This window comes from Apostichopus japonicus, chromosome 2 (assembly GCF_037975245.1).
Source record: "Apostichopus japonicus isolate 1M-3 chromosome 2, ASM3797524v1, whole genome shotgun sequence".
NCBI classification, from domain to species: Eukaryota; Metazoa; Echinodermata; class Holothuroidea; order Aspidochirotida; family Stichopodidae; genus Apostichopus; species Apostichopus japonicus.
In genome coordinates, this window is record NC_092562.1 from 28848551 (window position 1) to 28863399 (window position 14849).

Consider the following 14849-nt stretch of genomic DNA (forward strand, 5'->3'; position numbering starts at 1 on the left):
GTGATTTATGCGGGTATGTTGGCCCTTAATTCGTTATATGCTTGAGCATCCTACTAGCCTACTGAATAAACATTACTTAATCTATAGGTATCGCGAGATTTTGGTTTTTCTCTGTGGCCTTTGGTCCAAATTGACCAATGTTTAAGTCCCGGACTTTGGTAGAGTATTACATAGTCCATTACAATATATAGTAATGATAGTAATGCATGAACCTCGTAAATAAAATTGCCCCACAAAAGAAAAAAAAACAAAACAAAACAAACAGCACTGCTTCTCGTGTAATTTATATAATCGCTTAATCCATTCTACAATCTTAATTTGTGTTTTCTGGGACAAGAAATGTGCATAATCAATCATTCAATGTCTGTGACTCACCGAAATTAAACAGCTAGGTAAAAGGGCGTTAAGAATTTTATTGAGGGCGTACTTTCAGTTCACATTTTACCAATATTATCGACGTTTACATACATTGTACAGGTGACGCCTATCTGTGGCTCCGGTGATCTGGAATCGTGTCCTTAATTTAATATTATAACCTACGGAAATTATGCTGTAAATTAAATTCATGAAATCTCTTTTTACGACAATACAAGAAGACAAACTGATTTTTCTGTTTAGCTTTTAGCAAAGTGCTAGAATTCTTTGATAGAAGTGTGAACCAGGTTTAATGAATGTACACAGGCAATAAGAGAGTAAGAGAGGAGGGGGGGGGGGGGGTTGGGAGACAGGGTATCATTTCGAAATCCAGGCAACTTAAAGGTATAAGTGCAACTAGCACTGCAGTTTATTCAAAGCTGAGATGATTTCCAAGTTTGATGTAGCAATTAGAATTAAACTTTGAAGAAAAGGATCATATACACGTTTGTCAGTGTTCTCACATATGTTTGTTCCAAATTAACTTCTGCTGCAGCATGCATGGATTTCAAATGTTTTTATCTCAAGTAGGGTGCACTGATATTGATTGCAACTGTTCACCAGGATGCTGAGAGCAGTTTTCCTTTAGGTTATCCTCTAAGGAATTAATATTTTGCACATACACCACTTTACTGATCGTGTTAACTTTCATTGACACTCACTACTCTTACATTGATGGTTGACAAATTTGTAGTGCATTGTAAACATGTTATTGGAATACATTGCATTGTTATGTTTTCCTATTGAGATTTATATTGCATCTGAGAAACTGACCTAATGGTCTATATTATACTAACCTGTCCACACACTTTAAGTTATAAGGCTCGATCAGATTTTAAATTAATTGCATAGGAATACAACATGGAGTGATAACAGTTTTTTCAATGGTATGCAATGTTCAACACACTGTCATGCTAATTTCTGACTATATATAGATAGTACGATGGTAACATCAAAGCACATTTACCACTTTTGAGAAATCTGGTGAGAACCGATAAATGAAGGTTAAAATATATAGAACCGTCTGTTCGATTGTGTTATTGCTAAAACTTGGATGGTTTTATATATTTCGCGTACGACATAGTATTTATGCTAAAATAGCACTTTTACTGAGCAATGTAATGGTTACATTGTAAACCTCGTAATGGCGGAAAAATTGAATAATTGAACTAACGTTACATACGTTAAATAGACCTATGCTCGGAGTCGCTTGGAGACCTGAGTTCGAGTGAACAAAACCAACGGTTATTTTCCTACATCAGTAAGTTTGCATCTAATATTTGATTATCATGTTCTGATCAGATAGTCTTAAGAGTTTCTAAAAAGGTCAATCGGCTAGGACCAATCAATATATTATTGAAGATGTCCTATGCTTTTGCAAGCCTAACTTAAGTTGTACAGTACTCAGTAGCCTAACATTACAAAGAACACCATAGCCTGGCAATACACAGGACTTGGGTAAGGGTAAGTAAGATTTAATCTAGCGATACCAATTTCACGACACAAGTTGTCGTTCGTTTTTTGCACTCATGTCATTGAACTGCAATACACTTAAACCTACAGTAGTCCTATTTCATTGTTGTTTTTATTATCTAACCAGAACTTATTTTCTTTTCTTTCTGGTCCATGTTTTTCGTACACAGTAAAACAGCCTTCACATGATATGATAAAAGGCTTCTAATTATCAGTATGGATGGGGTATTATTTGACAAAACGTTATCAGTTTTGGTCAAATCTGAAGAACAAGATGACAGGTGAGAGCACATTCTTCTCTTTTTTATACTTCACAATTAATTTGGGTAAAGTGTAAACTTGTAACAGAAGTAGGAAATTTGAATAAATTGTCAGACAGTAAGAAATAACAGTGAAAGTGTATGCATCACAATGATACTGTTTGTAGAGCTCTACTGTACATATAGAGCATTGAGAGAGCAGTGAACAATGCTTGGTCTGCAGATGAAAGAGTTGTACAGCTTATATATACCTACTTTTCACCTCAGAAGTCCCAAACCTCAACATATGGGTTTACACTATTCCAACTGTTGGTCTTTCAGTTTCAGTTAGCCACAGCTTCCATTGAAATGAATCATATGAAAGAATTTGAAGGTACAGGAACTATTCCCACTTTCATAGGAAACCAAAAGTGAATATATTTAGGGTATCATTTAACCGGTATGGAATCGCATAAGGCTATGCAAAGTGGGAAATTGCTATACAATTGAGAAGACGTATAGCAGCTTTTCAACACTGAAACCATAGTATTTTATCAGGGGCAAAGCTCAGACCCTTCAAAATGCTATGCAAAAGTGGAACACTAAATTATTCCCAGATATTCTTTTTGCCACAATCAAGGTTTTTTCCATTTAATTTGCAATTTTGTCTCCTTTCTTTTTTGCCAAGTAGATCAGTATCCATTCAAGTCACTTTGGAGAAGTGCACCTCAGCAGCTCCTCTACATCGAAAGGTAGGAAGACTTCACAACATAAAAATGTATATATCTCCACGCTGATCTGTCATTGAAATATTGCTAATTTCCTTAAGTTTTCTACCTTGTTAAATTTATTAGGAACATGAAAAGTTAAAAAAAAAAAACCTAAAGATTTGAAAAGTTAGTTCATTAAAGATATATATGATTTTTCATATCTTTTTCTCTAAAGGAACTTCATGTCAGGTTAACTGATGACTTGGATTCATTCTTCCTATATACACTTGCTCTCGGAGAAGATGATTTCCAGTAGTAAGTTAATGAATATTCATTAAATTCACCTGTCTGGTTTGCACCATTATACTTTAAAGTAAAGAATTACTGACATTATCCTGAGAGTGTCATTTGAGAAATTATGTTGTTCCACTGGGTAAATTACACTTGGAGAGAGCATATTTGAAATATTATTATAATAAACACGGTGATTTAGTTTCTACATCTACAAATGAAGTCAGGCTTGAGTGTAGTTAATGTGGTGACCATTTCCAGTACAAGTTATCAGTCGCATCGATACTGGACATTGTAAGACCAACTTGCTAAGTTTATGTGTTTTGCTGTTGTCATTGTGAAATAAACAGTCTGTTGTAGAATAGTGAGGTGGAAACCTGCAGCATTCTCTTCTTTTTGTTACTATTGCAATTCTTAAGTGTTTCATTTTCAGGACAAATCTTAAAAGCATTTTTCTTCTGGTTGTCCTCTGTTTTTGTAACAGTTGGTGACTACAGGTAACCAGGAAGTTCAATTTCCATTTCCAAAACAGTATTAGAGCCGTGGCCTTTTGTGGGCCAAAGCTTTGGAACTCTGTTCCTATCCCCATATCCGCATGATCGATAATGTTCAGTGATAGACTCAAGGGTCATTTCAAGCACTTGTTCTTTTCTAATAGGGTTGAATTTTATAATAAGGTTAATATGTAAGTTCCTGTCTTCTTCGTATATTTACATGTTCCTCACCAGCCCACCTGTAAATGCCTATGTCATCTAGGCATAGATAGAAGGTGGGCTATACAAATACTTTACAGTATCTATCTTTCTAATTATGTGTTTATACCTTTTCTGGACAATTTATGATGGAGAATGCTCATTTTCTTCTTTCAGCCTTAAAAATCAGCAGGGTTTATTGATTGATTTTACTGCCTTTCCGCACAAACTGATGGAGCTGCTGGAACTCTGCTTAGAGCAGCAAGGAAAAGAGTCACCAAAGTGAGTAAATTACAGTAAGATTAATTGATATGAAAGTAAAAAGTTGTATCTGCTAATTCTGCAGTAATACAAGAAAACCAGATGTTTGTGGGTGTACTTAATATTCAGAAAACAATAGGAAAATGTTACCTTATTGGCCAGGTGTGGAAAGTCCTTGGTGTAATATTGTGTGACTAGAAGGTACACAAACATTCAAGGACCAGTAAAATAATGAACATTGTTTGTGTACATGGCAAGTTAATAATAAGTGTCAGTACAGCTTTACCAGACACGTTGAAGAAAATGAGATACCACTTTGGTCTACCGTGTATAATAAAATACACACCAAATTTGCATATATGAATATTCATGACACAATGTAATAATTAGATTTGAAACCTACAGTATCTTCAGCTGTATGGAAACTCTTTTTAGTTCGCTTTCATGATTTAATCGGCCCGATATTATAGTTTACAAGACAGCAAATAAGACAAATACCTTGTTTTTTTTTAAGCTGTTTACATCCAAAATTTGAACCTTGATTGAATATCCCAAACTGTTCAGACAATCTGGCTACATAACAAATATGTTTAACTCACAAACTGATTGAGCATAATCATCTACATATTGACATGCGTTGCTTGTTTGTTCTCCATTTCTCAGGTTTATTTTACAACTATCTAAAGTTGATCAATCCGAGCAGAGCCTTGCAGAACTAGCTATCATTGAAACTAATCCCTTCAAACATCTCACTCATCTGACCCTCAAGGTCAAACCAGGGTCAGACACAGAGGTCAAACGGTTCTTGGCAAAATGCTTGAAGCAATTACAGGTATGTTTTTTTTTAATAACGTAGTCTAGATAATTATTCTAACAAATTGACCATGGATTTGTGGAAAATGTTTGAAAAGATCATAAAAAGCATGCTGAAGTACCACCAAAAGAAATGTAAAAACACAAACATTGCATGTAAAGGACACTGGTGGATGTTTTGAGTTTTTTTTTTTAGAGGCTGGTGGATGGGCTGGGAAGGGGTTTCTTTCAATATATCAACTACATTTCTAACAGTAGTTTACCTATGTCTGTGCTTTTTCAGGAGGAGCATCGACAGGTTCAGTCTCACCTACAAATGACCGAATCTTCTTTGAAAAGACAACTGCAACAAAACCAGGAGGTAATGTTTCTTTTACTTTTGTAAATTTCATTTCTCATTTCTAAAAGATACTAGCATATTCTATCTTTAGACAGTGCAAAGTTGGTTGGTTTTACAGAGTCAGACAGGATATAAAAACCTTATTTATACTTCCTAATAGCATATGGACTCATAAGATGGTGGAATTTTTTCTGCCTTACTGACTGAAACTATCCTGGTCCAGGATTCCTGGATAGGATCTTTAGGACAATTTCAATTTAATTCTTTCCACTTATGCACTTCAATCTACATTGTGTATAAAATCAGTACCATTTCAAATTTTCAATACTGTGTCCCTATCGACTTACTGGTTAATGCCCATTAACCATGAAAATGCCTTTTCCTTCAAAATCGACCATTCTGTAGTTTTATCTGCTTCTCTTGTGTGTTGTCATCTAAACAAGTCTTGCTGGTTTAATCTCTCAGGGTAAAAGTTACTTTCTTCCAGAAAACCCTATTCTAGTATTTTTTCACAAAGTTCAAGCACTCTCTAAGTATCCATCTCGTTTTCATCTTTTACCTGTCTTGTATTTTTTCCCAGTTAAACTCTCCTTACCCCTCCCCTCTCTTACCTCATGTTTGACTTGCTATATACTGGCACCAATTGCTGTGTGTTGCTATTTTACAGTTGTTAGGAGTATTTTGGGGTTACATTTGGAAGCAGATAAAGGACAAAATTGATTTTCCCTCTGTGTATCATTCTTAAAAATTCTTATCATATATTCTGTTTGTCTTCAGGCATTAGCTGACAAAAGTCAGGAGTTAGAGAAGCTGAAGGGTCAATGGCAGAGTCATACAGATAGCATCACAGCTCGGCATAACCAGCAGCTGGCAGAGGAGAGGGAAAGAGCCACCAAGGTGACCAATTGGAGACTCTTTTATTTAAAGCAGCTTCATGAGTTGATATCTGGTCAATTTCTTGACGATAATAAAACCCCATCGCAATATAGGTTCTCGGTTTCATCATTCATTGTCACAGCGAGAATCTAAACTTATTAAATTTTTCAATTTTACAATTTGCATGTGATTAATACTATTATGACAAAGTGTCTTGGCTAGAAACGCTGAGATTCATTTTGAATCCAGTTGTTTTTACTGATTCATTAATCTTCATTCGGTGAAAAAATGTCAAGGAAGGTGTCTTAGGGAGTTTGTACAGAACTTTGCAGTTTTAGTTTGGTGTAACATTGGTGATTTTATTCCATATTTTATGGAACCTGTTAACCTTTTAGTGAAATACCAGAGTGATTTTCAATCAATTTCAATTTCTTTATTCCAGTATAAATTACAAAATTTATAAATAGGACACATAATAATGATACACAAAAGACGTAAAAATGTACAATCATGAAAGCATGAACAAATAAGAAATAAGATGGAGGATTAGAAGTTTGAAAGATTAAAAGGATTATAACAGAGATTCTAAGATCCCATATTGAATATAAATGGCTGCTCTGTAGACAAATGAGTTCCTTAAAAAGCATAATTCTGAAATCGTTTGTCATCAACTTACTCATATATAGATGCAGCGAGATCTTGATCAATCCCACCTTCGTCAGAAGCAGGAGATGGAGAACAGAAGTGGCAAGCAGGTAGAACAGATGGAAGTCCACACCAGAGAGCTACAGAAAGCAAACAGGGTAAGATAGTAGGCCCAGTCTGTTAAGGCATTAGATTTAGAGGGAACCACAGCCCACTGAAAAAGATCAGACCACATCTGGACTTTTGGATGAGACCTGAATATTTGAGGAACTCTCGTTACTAAACCAATCATCTCTTTCAAAACCAAGCATGTTGACTCTCCCAGTTTTGTACGGTCAGTAATAGCAAAATCTGGCTTCTATGTTTCCAGCAGATATTCATGATTATCTTTTTTGACATGATAAGGCACACAATAGTGTTGCTGGATGGCTTTCCAATTGAAAACGATTGATTGATTTATCTCTTGTAACTTAAAATTTTTGTTGTTGTTATTTGCAGGATTTTCATGACCAGAAGCAGAGATTGGAGTCACTGGTTAAGGAATTAAGAGGAAAGCTGTCCAATCTAGAGGAGGTTTGTCAACAGTGACCCAATTTTCCTCCCCCTTGCTCAAGTTGTTATTTGGAATTCAATGCAATCATGCTAAATTATCGGTGCATTGCACTAAAGTCTTGGGAATGGAAGAATCAATGCTGCGTAGTATCCATATAAAACAAGACACTAGTTACGTGACAAACAGGTTGATTGGATCTGGTGGCAGCAGTACCGGGGTTATAAGGTTTGTTTTAACGACCTGAACCTACACTGTGAAGAAAGTGTCTCATGCTTGGTCTATCTATTAATGTTTCTTTGATAGGACTATCAAAGAGTTCAACACGATGCTGAGAACGGTAAGAGGCGTACGGAGAGCCTGGAAACAGAACATCATAGTCGAGAGCAGCTACTCAGCCAACTCAAGACCAGAGTAGCTGTCCTGGAGCAAGAATCTAGAGACAAAGAGGCATTAATTACAAAGAGTAACGAGCTATTGGAAGCAGCCTATCGCCAGAAGGTATTTGAGATTGAGACAGCCAAATAATATTTACATCCCCAAAATAGGGAAGGGAGAGGTGTCAGTAAATTGACAGTATCATGACCTTTGACATGGAGAAATAGATCCAGCATCTGTCTAGTTTTGTAGAAATACATAGATCTTAAGAGGTTGTACTACTGCTATATTTGTTGTTCTGCTGCAATAATTATTTGTGTTAGTGCTTTATCTAGTTTTGGAAAAGAACAATGGGATACTTTTGGGTTCTATTCCTGAGTTTTCATAATATAATATTTTCCTGCAATTTTGTATCATGTTTCGGTTGAATTCATGTGGTAAATAGTAGGTACAAACAATAACACAGATATGGGACTAAGGTGAGTTAGAATCTCCATTTGTCCAAATGCTAAACTGACATATCTCAGCAATATATTACAGTTTCTTTGCTATAACAGACAATGTAAGATATCATTTTCATCGTGTTTTCCTTCATTATTTCTATGACCTTTGAACCTTTGAACAGGATAACTTTGAAGACAGTTTACAGCAGAAACAGGCATTTGTAAGGAAATTAGAAGCAACGGTTAAGAGCTCATCAGCTGAAGTCATGAAGGTACTTCTACCACTTGAAGACTAAATCTTAAAGCAGCCGGTGTTACTGCCAACTGGTCTTGCTTTCACATTAAATACCTATATACAAATGAGAATAGTATGACACATGAGTGACAGAGAAGATTTATAGTATCTGAAGAAAGTTGGTCATTCATTAAAAGCTGTTCTAGGCCTAACCAATTTGTATCAGAAATATGCGAGAGGAATTAGTTTCAGTCATTATTTAAGTGTCAAAATAAAATAAAACTGTTAGCAAACTGCTTATCCACTAGAGAGCCTGTGTAAGAGAATGTGTTAAAGTAAGTTGGCCTGACGGATCGAAACGTCAGGCCAACTTACTTTTACACATTATTTAAGTGTAGAAGGTAATTGCAACCTATTGTGTCACAGTAACATTTTAGTTATATGTTTTTCATTTGTGATACTTTATATGTTTTATACTCTTTTTCATCACACATATATGAAATAAATATAGGAAATCACTTGTGGAAAACACTGCACTGAAACTATATCCAACTGATGTAGAAGTGAAATACAATTGAGCTCAAGTGAATTTTCAGTAATTAAGAGTACCGTTTCATCAAGTTATCGTACCATGTCAAAGCTCAAAGCTAGGGTGTTTGGGAATATACCTTTGCTTGGTCATATCTTTGTACAGCTTGTTTGCCTTTTTTTGAAAATGGTCACTTTGTTTTCATTGCCTCCGTGAGGATTTGTTATTACCAACTTTCTCTCTTTAAACTCCCTTAGGGCAATGAGATCATTAAAAAGTTGCAAGGGGAACTTAAAGCCAACCTGGCTAAGGTGAGTCATAAGGATTCTTATTTGAGCTATATACATCTGATTCACAGTAATCAATTATATCTGTTGTATTGCCTGTAGGGTAGGGGGGGGAGGGAGTTGGGGGGGGGCTGGCTTCAATCTGGGCTCCCCTGCCCAAAACTCATAGCACTCCCTTATCTCTCAGCATAGCCAACAATTAAAAAGTCCTTGATGCCTCTCCTACAAGAAAGTGTCCAGATTTAGCCCACTTCTGGAACATACATGGATAAGGACCACAATACTGGAACAAAAGTTTTACCCAAGCTTCACTAAACACTCGATTTGATTAGAGGGCTATGGAGGCTAGTGGGCCACCTATTAATGTTAATCAATGTTAATATTTGACGAGTTTGTTGTCTAAAATTCTGATTATCTAGTTGCACTGGCTGCATGGCAAAATGATCTCAAAAAACATTTTTAATTTGAATTAAACTTTCCTCTGACGTTTCTCGTTGCAGCTGAAGTTGAAAAATGCGGTAACCAGCAAACAGGAGAAGGTCATCGAAGAAAAGGCCGAATCAATACAGAAATTAGAGGAAGAAAGAAATAATCTGAGAACAAGACTTCAACAGTCCGAACAAGAGGTACTAAACATAGAACTTATTGGAAAAGTAACTTAAATAATCTTAAACAGTCGGAACAAGAGGTACTAAACATAGAACTTACTGCAAAAGTAACTTAAATGATCTTAAAGGCATTGAAGACTTGCCCCAAACCGTGTGCTGCCTTGTTAAAAAGTTAACTTTACGTCGCTTGCAAGTGAAGTTTATTTCTTATTGCTACAAAACGCAGACAGTAATGAAACGTGATACCTTTTTATCTTTTATCTGAACCTGAGATCAAGGAGTTCCATAACAACTCCCTGCTGAGATGTCCATCGCTGCTCTTTACACTGTGTTATGGGTATTGACCGTAGCTGCTTGTAGTGACTGTACACTAGTTTCTAATTACCGACGGTAGCAAGCTGTGTGTGTAATTTCTGGGATCGATGGTGGTGTCTTACACTTCTGTTTCACCTCAGTCGAAACTAGGTCAGATTACCGGCATGAGACGTTTCTTTTTGCGCGAGTCTTCACACCCTTTAAAGGAAACTAGCACAAAAAAACATGTTGTGAAGATTAGTTAGGTAGCAGAGCATTTTATTCAGTGACGACCTCAAGATAACAAGGAATGTGCTCTAGCAAGTGGGCTAATGAGTCTTAATTTAAGGCTGACCCATTTGTAACAACTCCTTTGTCAGGGCTACTAGACATCTTTCCTGATACCTATGTATGCTCTGTGATTAAACCTCAGAGGCAGTGATGTCACATGACTCAACCTGGTAGGAAGTAAAAGGAAATAACAATTCAAACTTTCTTTTATGGTTTATGCTAAACGACACAGATGCAGGATTCATTGCACCAGCTGGCATTTCACTGCACAAGGTTTTTACCAATTTAGCATATTTGGTTTCTTCGCTTATTTTCAGAATAAAAGTCTGACCGAAAGTACGGAGAATTTAAGAGGAAAACTTGAAGAGAGCAAACAACTATTAAAAACCAATGAAAACGGTGAGTTGAAACACTCAAGTTTTATGCCAAATGCAGTTTAATACGAGGTACTTCCCCTGACCTCATCAGCACTCTTGTTATTTCATCTCTTTCTCAGTTATCAACTGGCTTAACAAACAAGTGAATGAAGCTCAGCTGTCTCATCGTCAAGGCATGACAGATCTGGGCAAGGCACCGCCGACCTTCAGACCAACCTTTCCTGCGGTAATATCTTTAAATATCCTTCCTCTATATACATTTCATATTAAATTGAGATTTGGTACGGGTGGTATATATTTTGACATGAGAGATCGGGTCATCCCTGTTATGAGGTAACAAAATTTCTTCTTCACAAAAATGTTGGAGATCATGTAGCTGTGAAGTTTATCTGATGGTTTGATTGTACAGTGGGGAAGAGGGTAGTGGGTAAGTAGGTAGTGGGTAAGAGAATGTTTTCTGAGAGCTGTGTCATCATGTCCCTTACAGTATCATCTCCATAATAATAATTGCAGGTATATTTACTCCTTGTGTTCAGATGTTTCAACCATTTCCTTTCATACATTCAGTGAGTTTATGGTCTTTCAATAAGGATAACAAAAACAAATGATAATAATAATAATAATATTAATAATCATAATAATAGTGAACATTTCTATTGAGCCATATATTTTCAAATATCGATTAAATACCAGATTATGACAAAGGAAATTCCCAGATTTTAATATCAAGCCAGACTTTTCATGAAACATACTGTAAGGCGAAAGTATGCAAACTATGGGGTGTAATCGAATATTGGATTGCACAAAATCTTGAAGGTTCGCGGCCTTTGTGGGGATATTTCCAGACACAGGAAAAATTTATCTACAGTTTAGCTTGCCAATTGGGATTGATTAAGTGATTTGTTTAACATCAATTCCATCATCTAAGCTGCTTTCGTGTAGTCTGAGCATTGCTTCTGAAGGGGTAGGGCTCTGGTGGCTTGTGGCTCAGTCCCCATGAAAGATCTTAACGGTATGCAGACAGCTGTTAACAATATTTCAAAATGAGACAGATTTTGGATCCATAAATGACAAGTGTTGATTGGTTTTATTAGAGGGGAGGTTTGTGTTTATTCATGTTTTCCCTCTCTACTATGATGTCAACAGAACCATGTGCAGTACCAATCGTCAAGGATGGTGCTGCCATCATCATTGCAGAGTGCCTCAGGAGTGGCGCCATTCCCAGGTGCACCCGTCTCATCCCGTTTCTCCTCTGCCCCGGCCATGACCTCCACCCCAGCGTCTCTCTCAGCTATCCCAGAATCAACAACCTTTGAGGCCTTACAAAGAGGATCTAGACCAGTAACAGGAATGAGGTAAGTTAGGTGTTCTTATAGGTTCCTTTGAAATCATCACAGGTTGACCGTTCGGTGATAAATTAACTCTGATATTAAATTGTTCTGAAACATTGCCATCATCCCTGATTGTATTTCCGATCCACTTTCACTTCATGAGAAGTGTTTCTTTAGGCAGCCTAGGCCCATCAATTAGAAGTAGCTGAAGTCCCCATTTCAGCAACACCTTAACCATTTAGATTATCTCTTCAATAGTAAAATGCAAATTACAAATTTGTCATGGACAATAATTGGATCTGGATACATCCTTGGTTGTATCATTGTTTATGCGATATGAACAGAAGATTTCTGGGTAAAATGATTATATTGTATAAACAAAATCAATATATATTACTATTGAGGTCCAAGCTTAATTGGCAATGTCATCACATATTTAGTATTAAATGGGAGTATTCCACATTTGAAGCACATTTTACGGATGGATATGTTTTAAAAAAACTGGGAATTGTTATTCGTGAACATTATGGTTTTAATATTTTTGCTTTTGATTGGATTATGACTTGTCAACAGTAGAATTCTTTCTCAAGTCATGTTTTAATGAAGAAAGAAAATAGCTAAAGTCCACCAAATTTGCGTTCCGTTAGATCTATATTTGACAACATACAAATTCTCCCGATTTCAGTCCAGCGTTAGATCCCAAGTACCTGCAAAGTGTCAATGACATTCCGGGCAAGACCCACTTCCAGGCAACTGGGCCAGGTAGATTGCCTCTCAGACCAGTTCAACCACAGGCTCAGCCAAGACCTCCTCTAGTGAGTGCTTACTTCCCTCTGGGAATGAAGGAGAATGGATCTAAGACTGTCTGAATACAGTAGACAGTAGGGAGAGGTGTCAGTTAGTGGACCTAAAGTATCACCTCTCAGATCAGTGCAACTGTGTAGGCTCAGCCAAGACCACCTTTTGTGAGTGCTTACTTCCCTCTGGGAATGAAGGAGAATGGATCTAAGACTGTCTGAATAGACAGTAGGGAGAGGTGTCAGTTAGTGGACCTAAAGTATCACCTCTCAGATCAGTGCAACTGTGTAGGCTCAGCCAAGACCCCCTCTTGTCAGTGCTTACTTCCCTCTGGGAATGAAGGAGAATGGATCTAAGACTGTCTGAACAGATATAGAACAGATCTGCTTACACACTCAATTACCAGATAAGTGAACCAAATGTGTCACCTCTCAGATCAGTGCCACTGTTTTGGCTCCCTAACCAAGACCTCCACTCACGAGTCGTCTATTCCCCTGGGAATGAAGGATAACAGGTCCAACACTGTCCTAGTAAGAGTCCGGTTAGCTACTCTGTTGTCACATAACGGGAGTAGGCGACTAATATGTCACCTCTCAGACTTGTAACCACCTGCTGAGTCAATACCTCTCACCTGTGAGTACATACTTCCCCTTCAGGATGATATAGAATGGATCCATAAACTTGTTAGTATGAATCTGCTTGACCAAGTTGTGCTGCCTCTCAGACCACTGCAGCTTCCTGTTTAATGAAGATGAAAACCCCCCCCCCCCCCCCTGATCGAAACTAAGATATTGTCTGTTTCAAGCAGATGTTGCTAGGTTTGTTGCCATAATGATAATAATGTCCAATAGCAATGCAGTTCAGTATGCCTGAATTGTCGAAAGTCAATTCAACGATGGAGAGAAAAAACGACACATTTGAAATTTTTGCAATTGAGACCTACAAACTACTCAATTCAATCTTACAATGTTAAAAGTGCACATAGCAACAATTGGCAGTTGATGAGGATGTTGTGTTCACTTTCAAATATCTGCTTTTGGTGAGTTTTGCTAGGAGCAAGGTAAACATTACAAGTCATGATATTAGCTCTTTGAATAAATATTTCAAATGTTTCCTATAAGAAACGAATATTTATTAATGCAAGTTTATTTATGTAAATCTTTTGTTTCTTGCATCTATTATGATGCACATGTGGATTGAAGTGGGGTTCAGAGGGGGTGAGGGGGGAGAGGGGAGGGGTGCATCTAGCCTTACAAGATTCCTTGTGTGTTAAGGTGTTCATGGTTTAGTGCTTTCTTTGACAAAACCAGAAGAATCAGAAACCAGTCATGTTCTTTGTATCCACTGTTTATGATCCTGTTATATTTATTCATATTACCTGTTTGGCTAGTACTTGAGCTGTTTCTTATAAAGGAAAAAGGTGAGATCTTCATTTTCACTGGAGCAAAGCTGTGGTGAACAAACTTGTAACATCACTGATTAACACAAAGATGCAAAGCTTATTTTCCCACTTTCAATGTTCAAAATTCAGTTCTGCCTGTCTGTATTTCATTAAAGTAAGTTTGAATGTGCCACCCAAGCACTGCTGTGGTATTTCTGTTATGTTTCTGTTAATGTGGAACCTTTTACATGTGGGGTGGATCTTCTACTGTTTTATGTCTGATACAAACGCTCCAGCCATTGTGTTTTTTCTTCAAGATCTTAGGATATTTGATTTGAAGAGTTAAATTTGATTGAGATGTTATTGTAGCATTCTTGGGTGGAATTGTTGGAGATCGCACATAGTATAATAGGTCCAATAGTGAACCCATATGAATTCATTGCATTTGAATGTCTAATGGGCCTTTCCTTAGTAACACTCAGGAGTAAATTTGTATATGCATTCCTCTGTTTTCTCATATGAGACATTTTGTATGTATCTATATATATGTATATAAATGTGTAAAAAATATGTAAATGTAGAAAATGATTTTT

At 36.8% G+C, this 14849-nt stretch overlaps 1 protein-coding gene across 2 annotated transcripts; it reads left to right on the forward strand.

The window, feature by feature from the left end:
* The first annotated feature begins 1386 nt into the window (after positions 1-1386).
* On the forward strand, positions 1387-14794 carry LOC139954935 (uncharacterized). Of its 2 annotated transcripts, XM_071954955.1 has the most exons (18): positions 1387-1675; positions 2058-2168; positions 2818-2878; positions 3072-3151; positions 3997-4101; positions 4744-4912; positions 5177-5254; positions 6011-6130; positions 6796-6912; positions 7253-7327; positions 7611-7805; positions 8308-8397; positions 9147-9200; positions 9677-9802; positions 10687-10768; positions 10866-10972; positions 11893-12101; positions 12763-14794. In XM_071954955.1, exons 2-18 carry the CDS (start codon positions 2104-2106, stop codon positions 12944-12946), a joined length of 1917 nt encoding a protein of 638 aa, XP_071811056.1. In that variant the 5' UTR covers positions 1387-1675; positions 2058-2103; the 3' UTR covers positions 12947-14794. The 2 variants fall into 2 exon arrangements, with proteins under 2 accessions (XP_071811056.1, XP_071811065.1); XM_071954964.1 differs by lacking the exons at positions 1387-1675; positions 2058-2168; positions 2818-2878; positions 3072-3151 and adding an exon at positions 3387-3390.
* Positions 14795-14849: the final 55 nt, after the last annotated feature.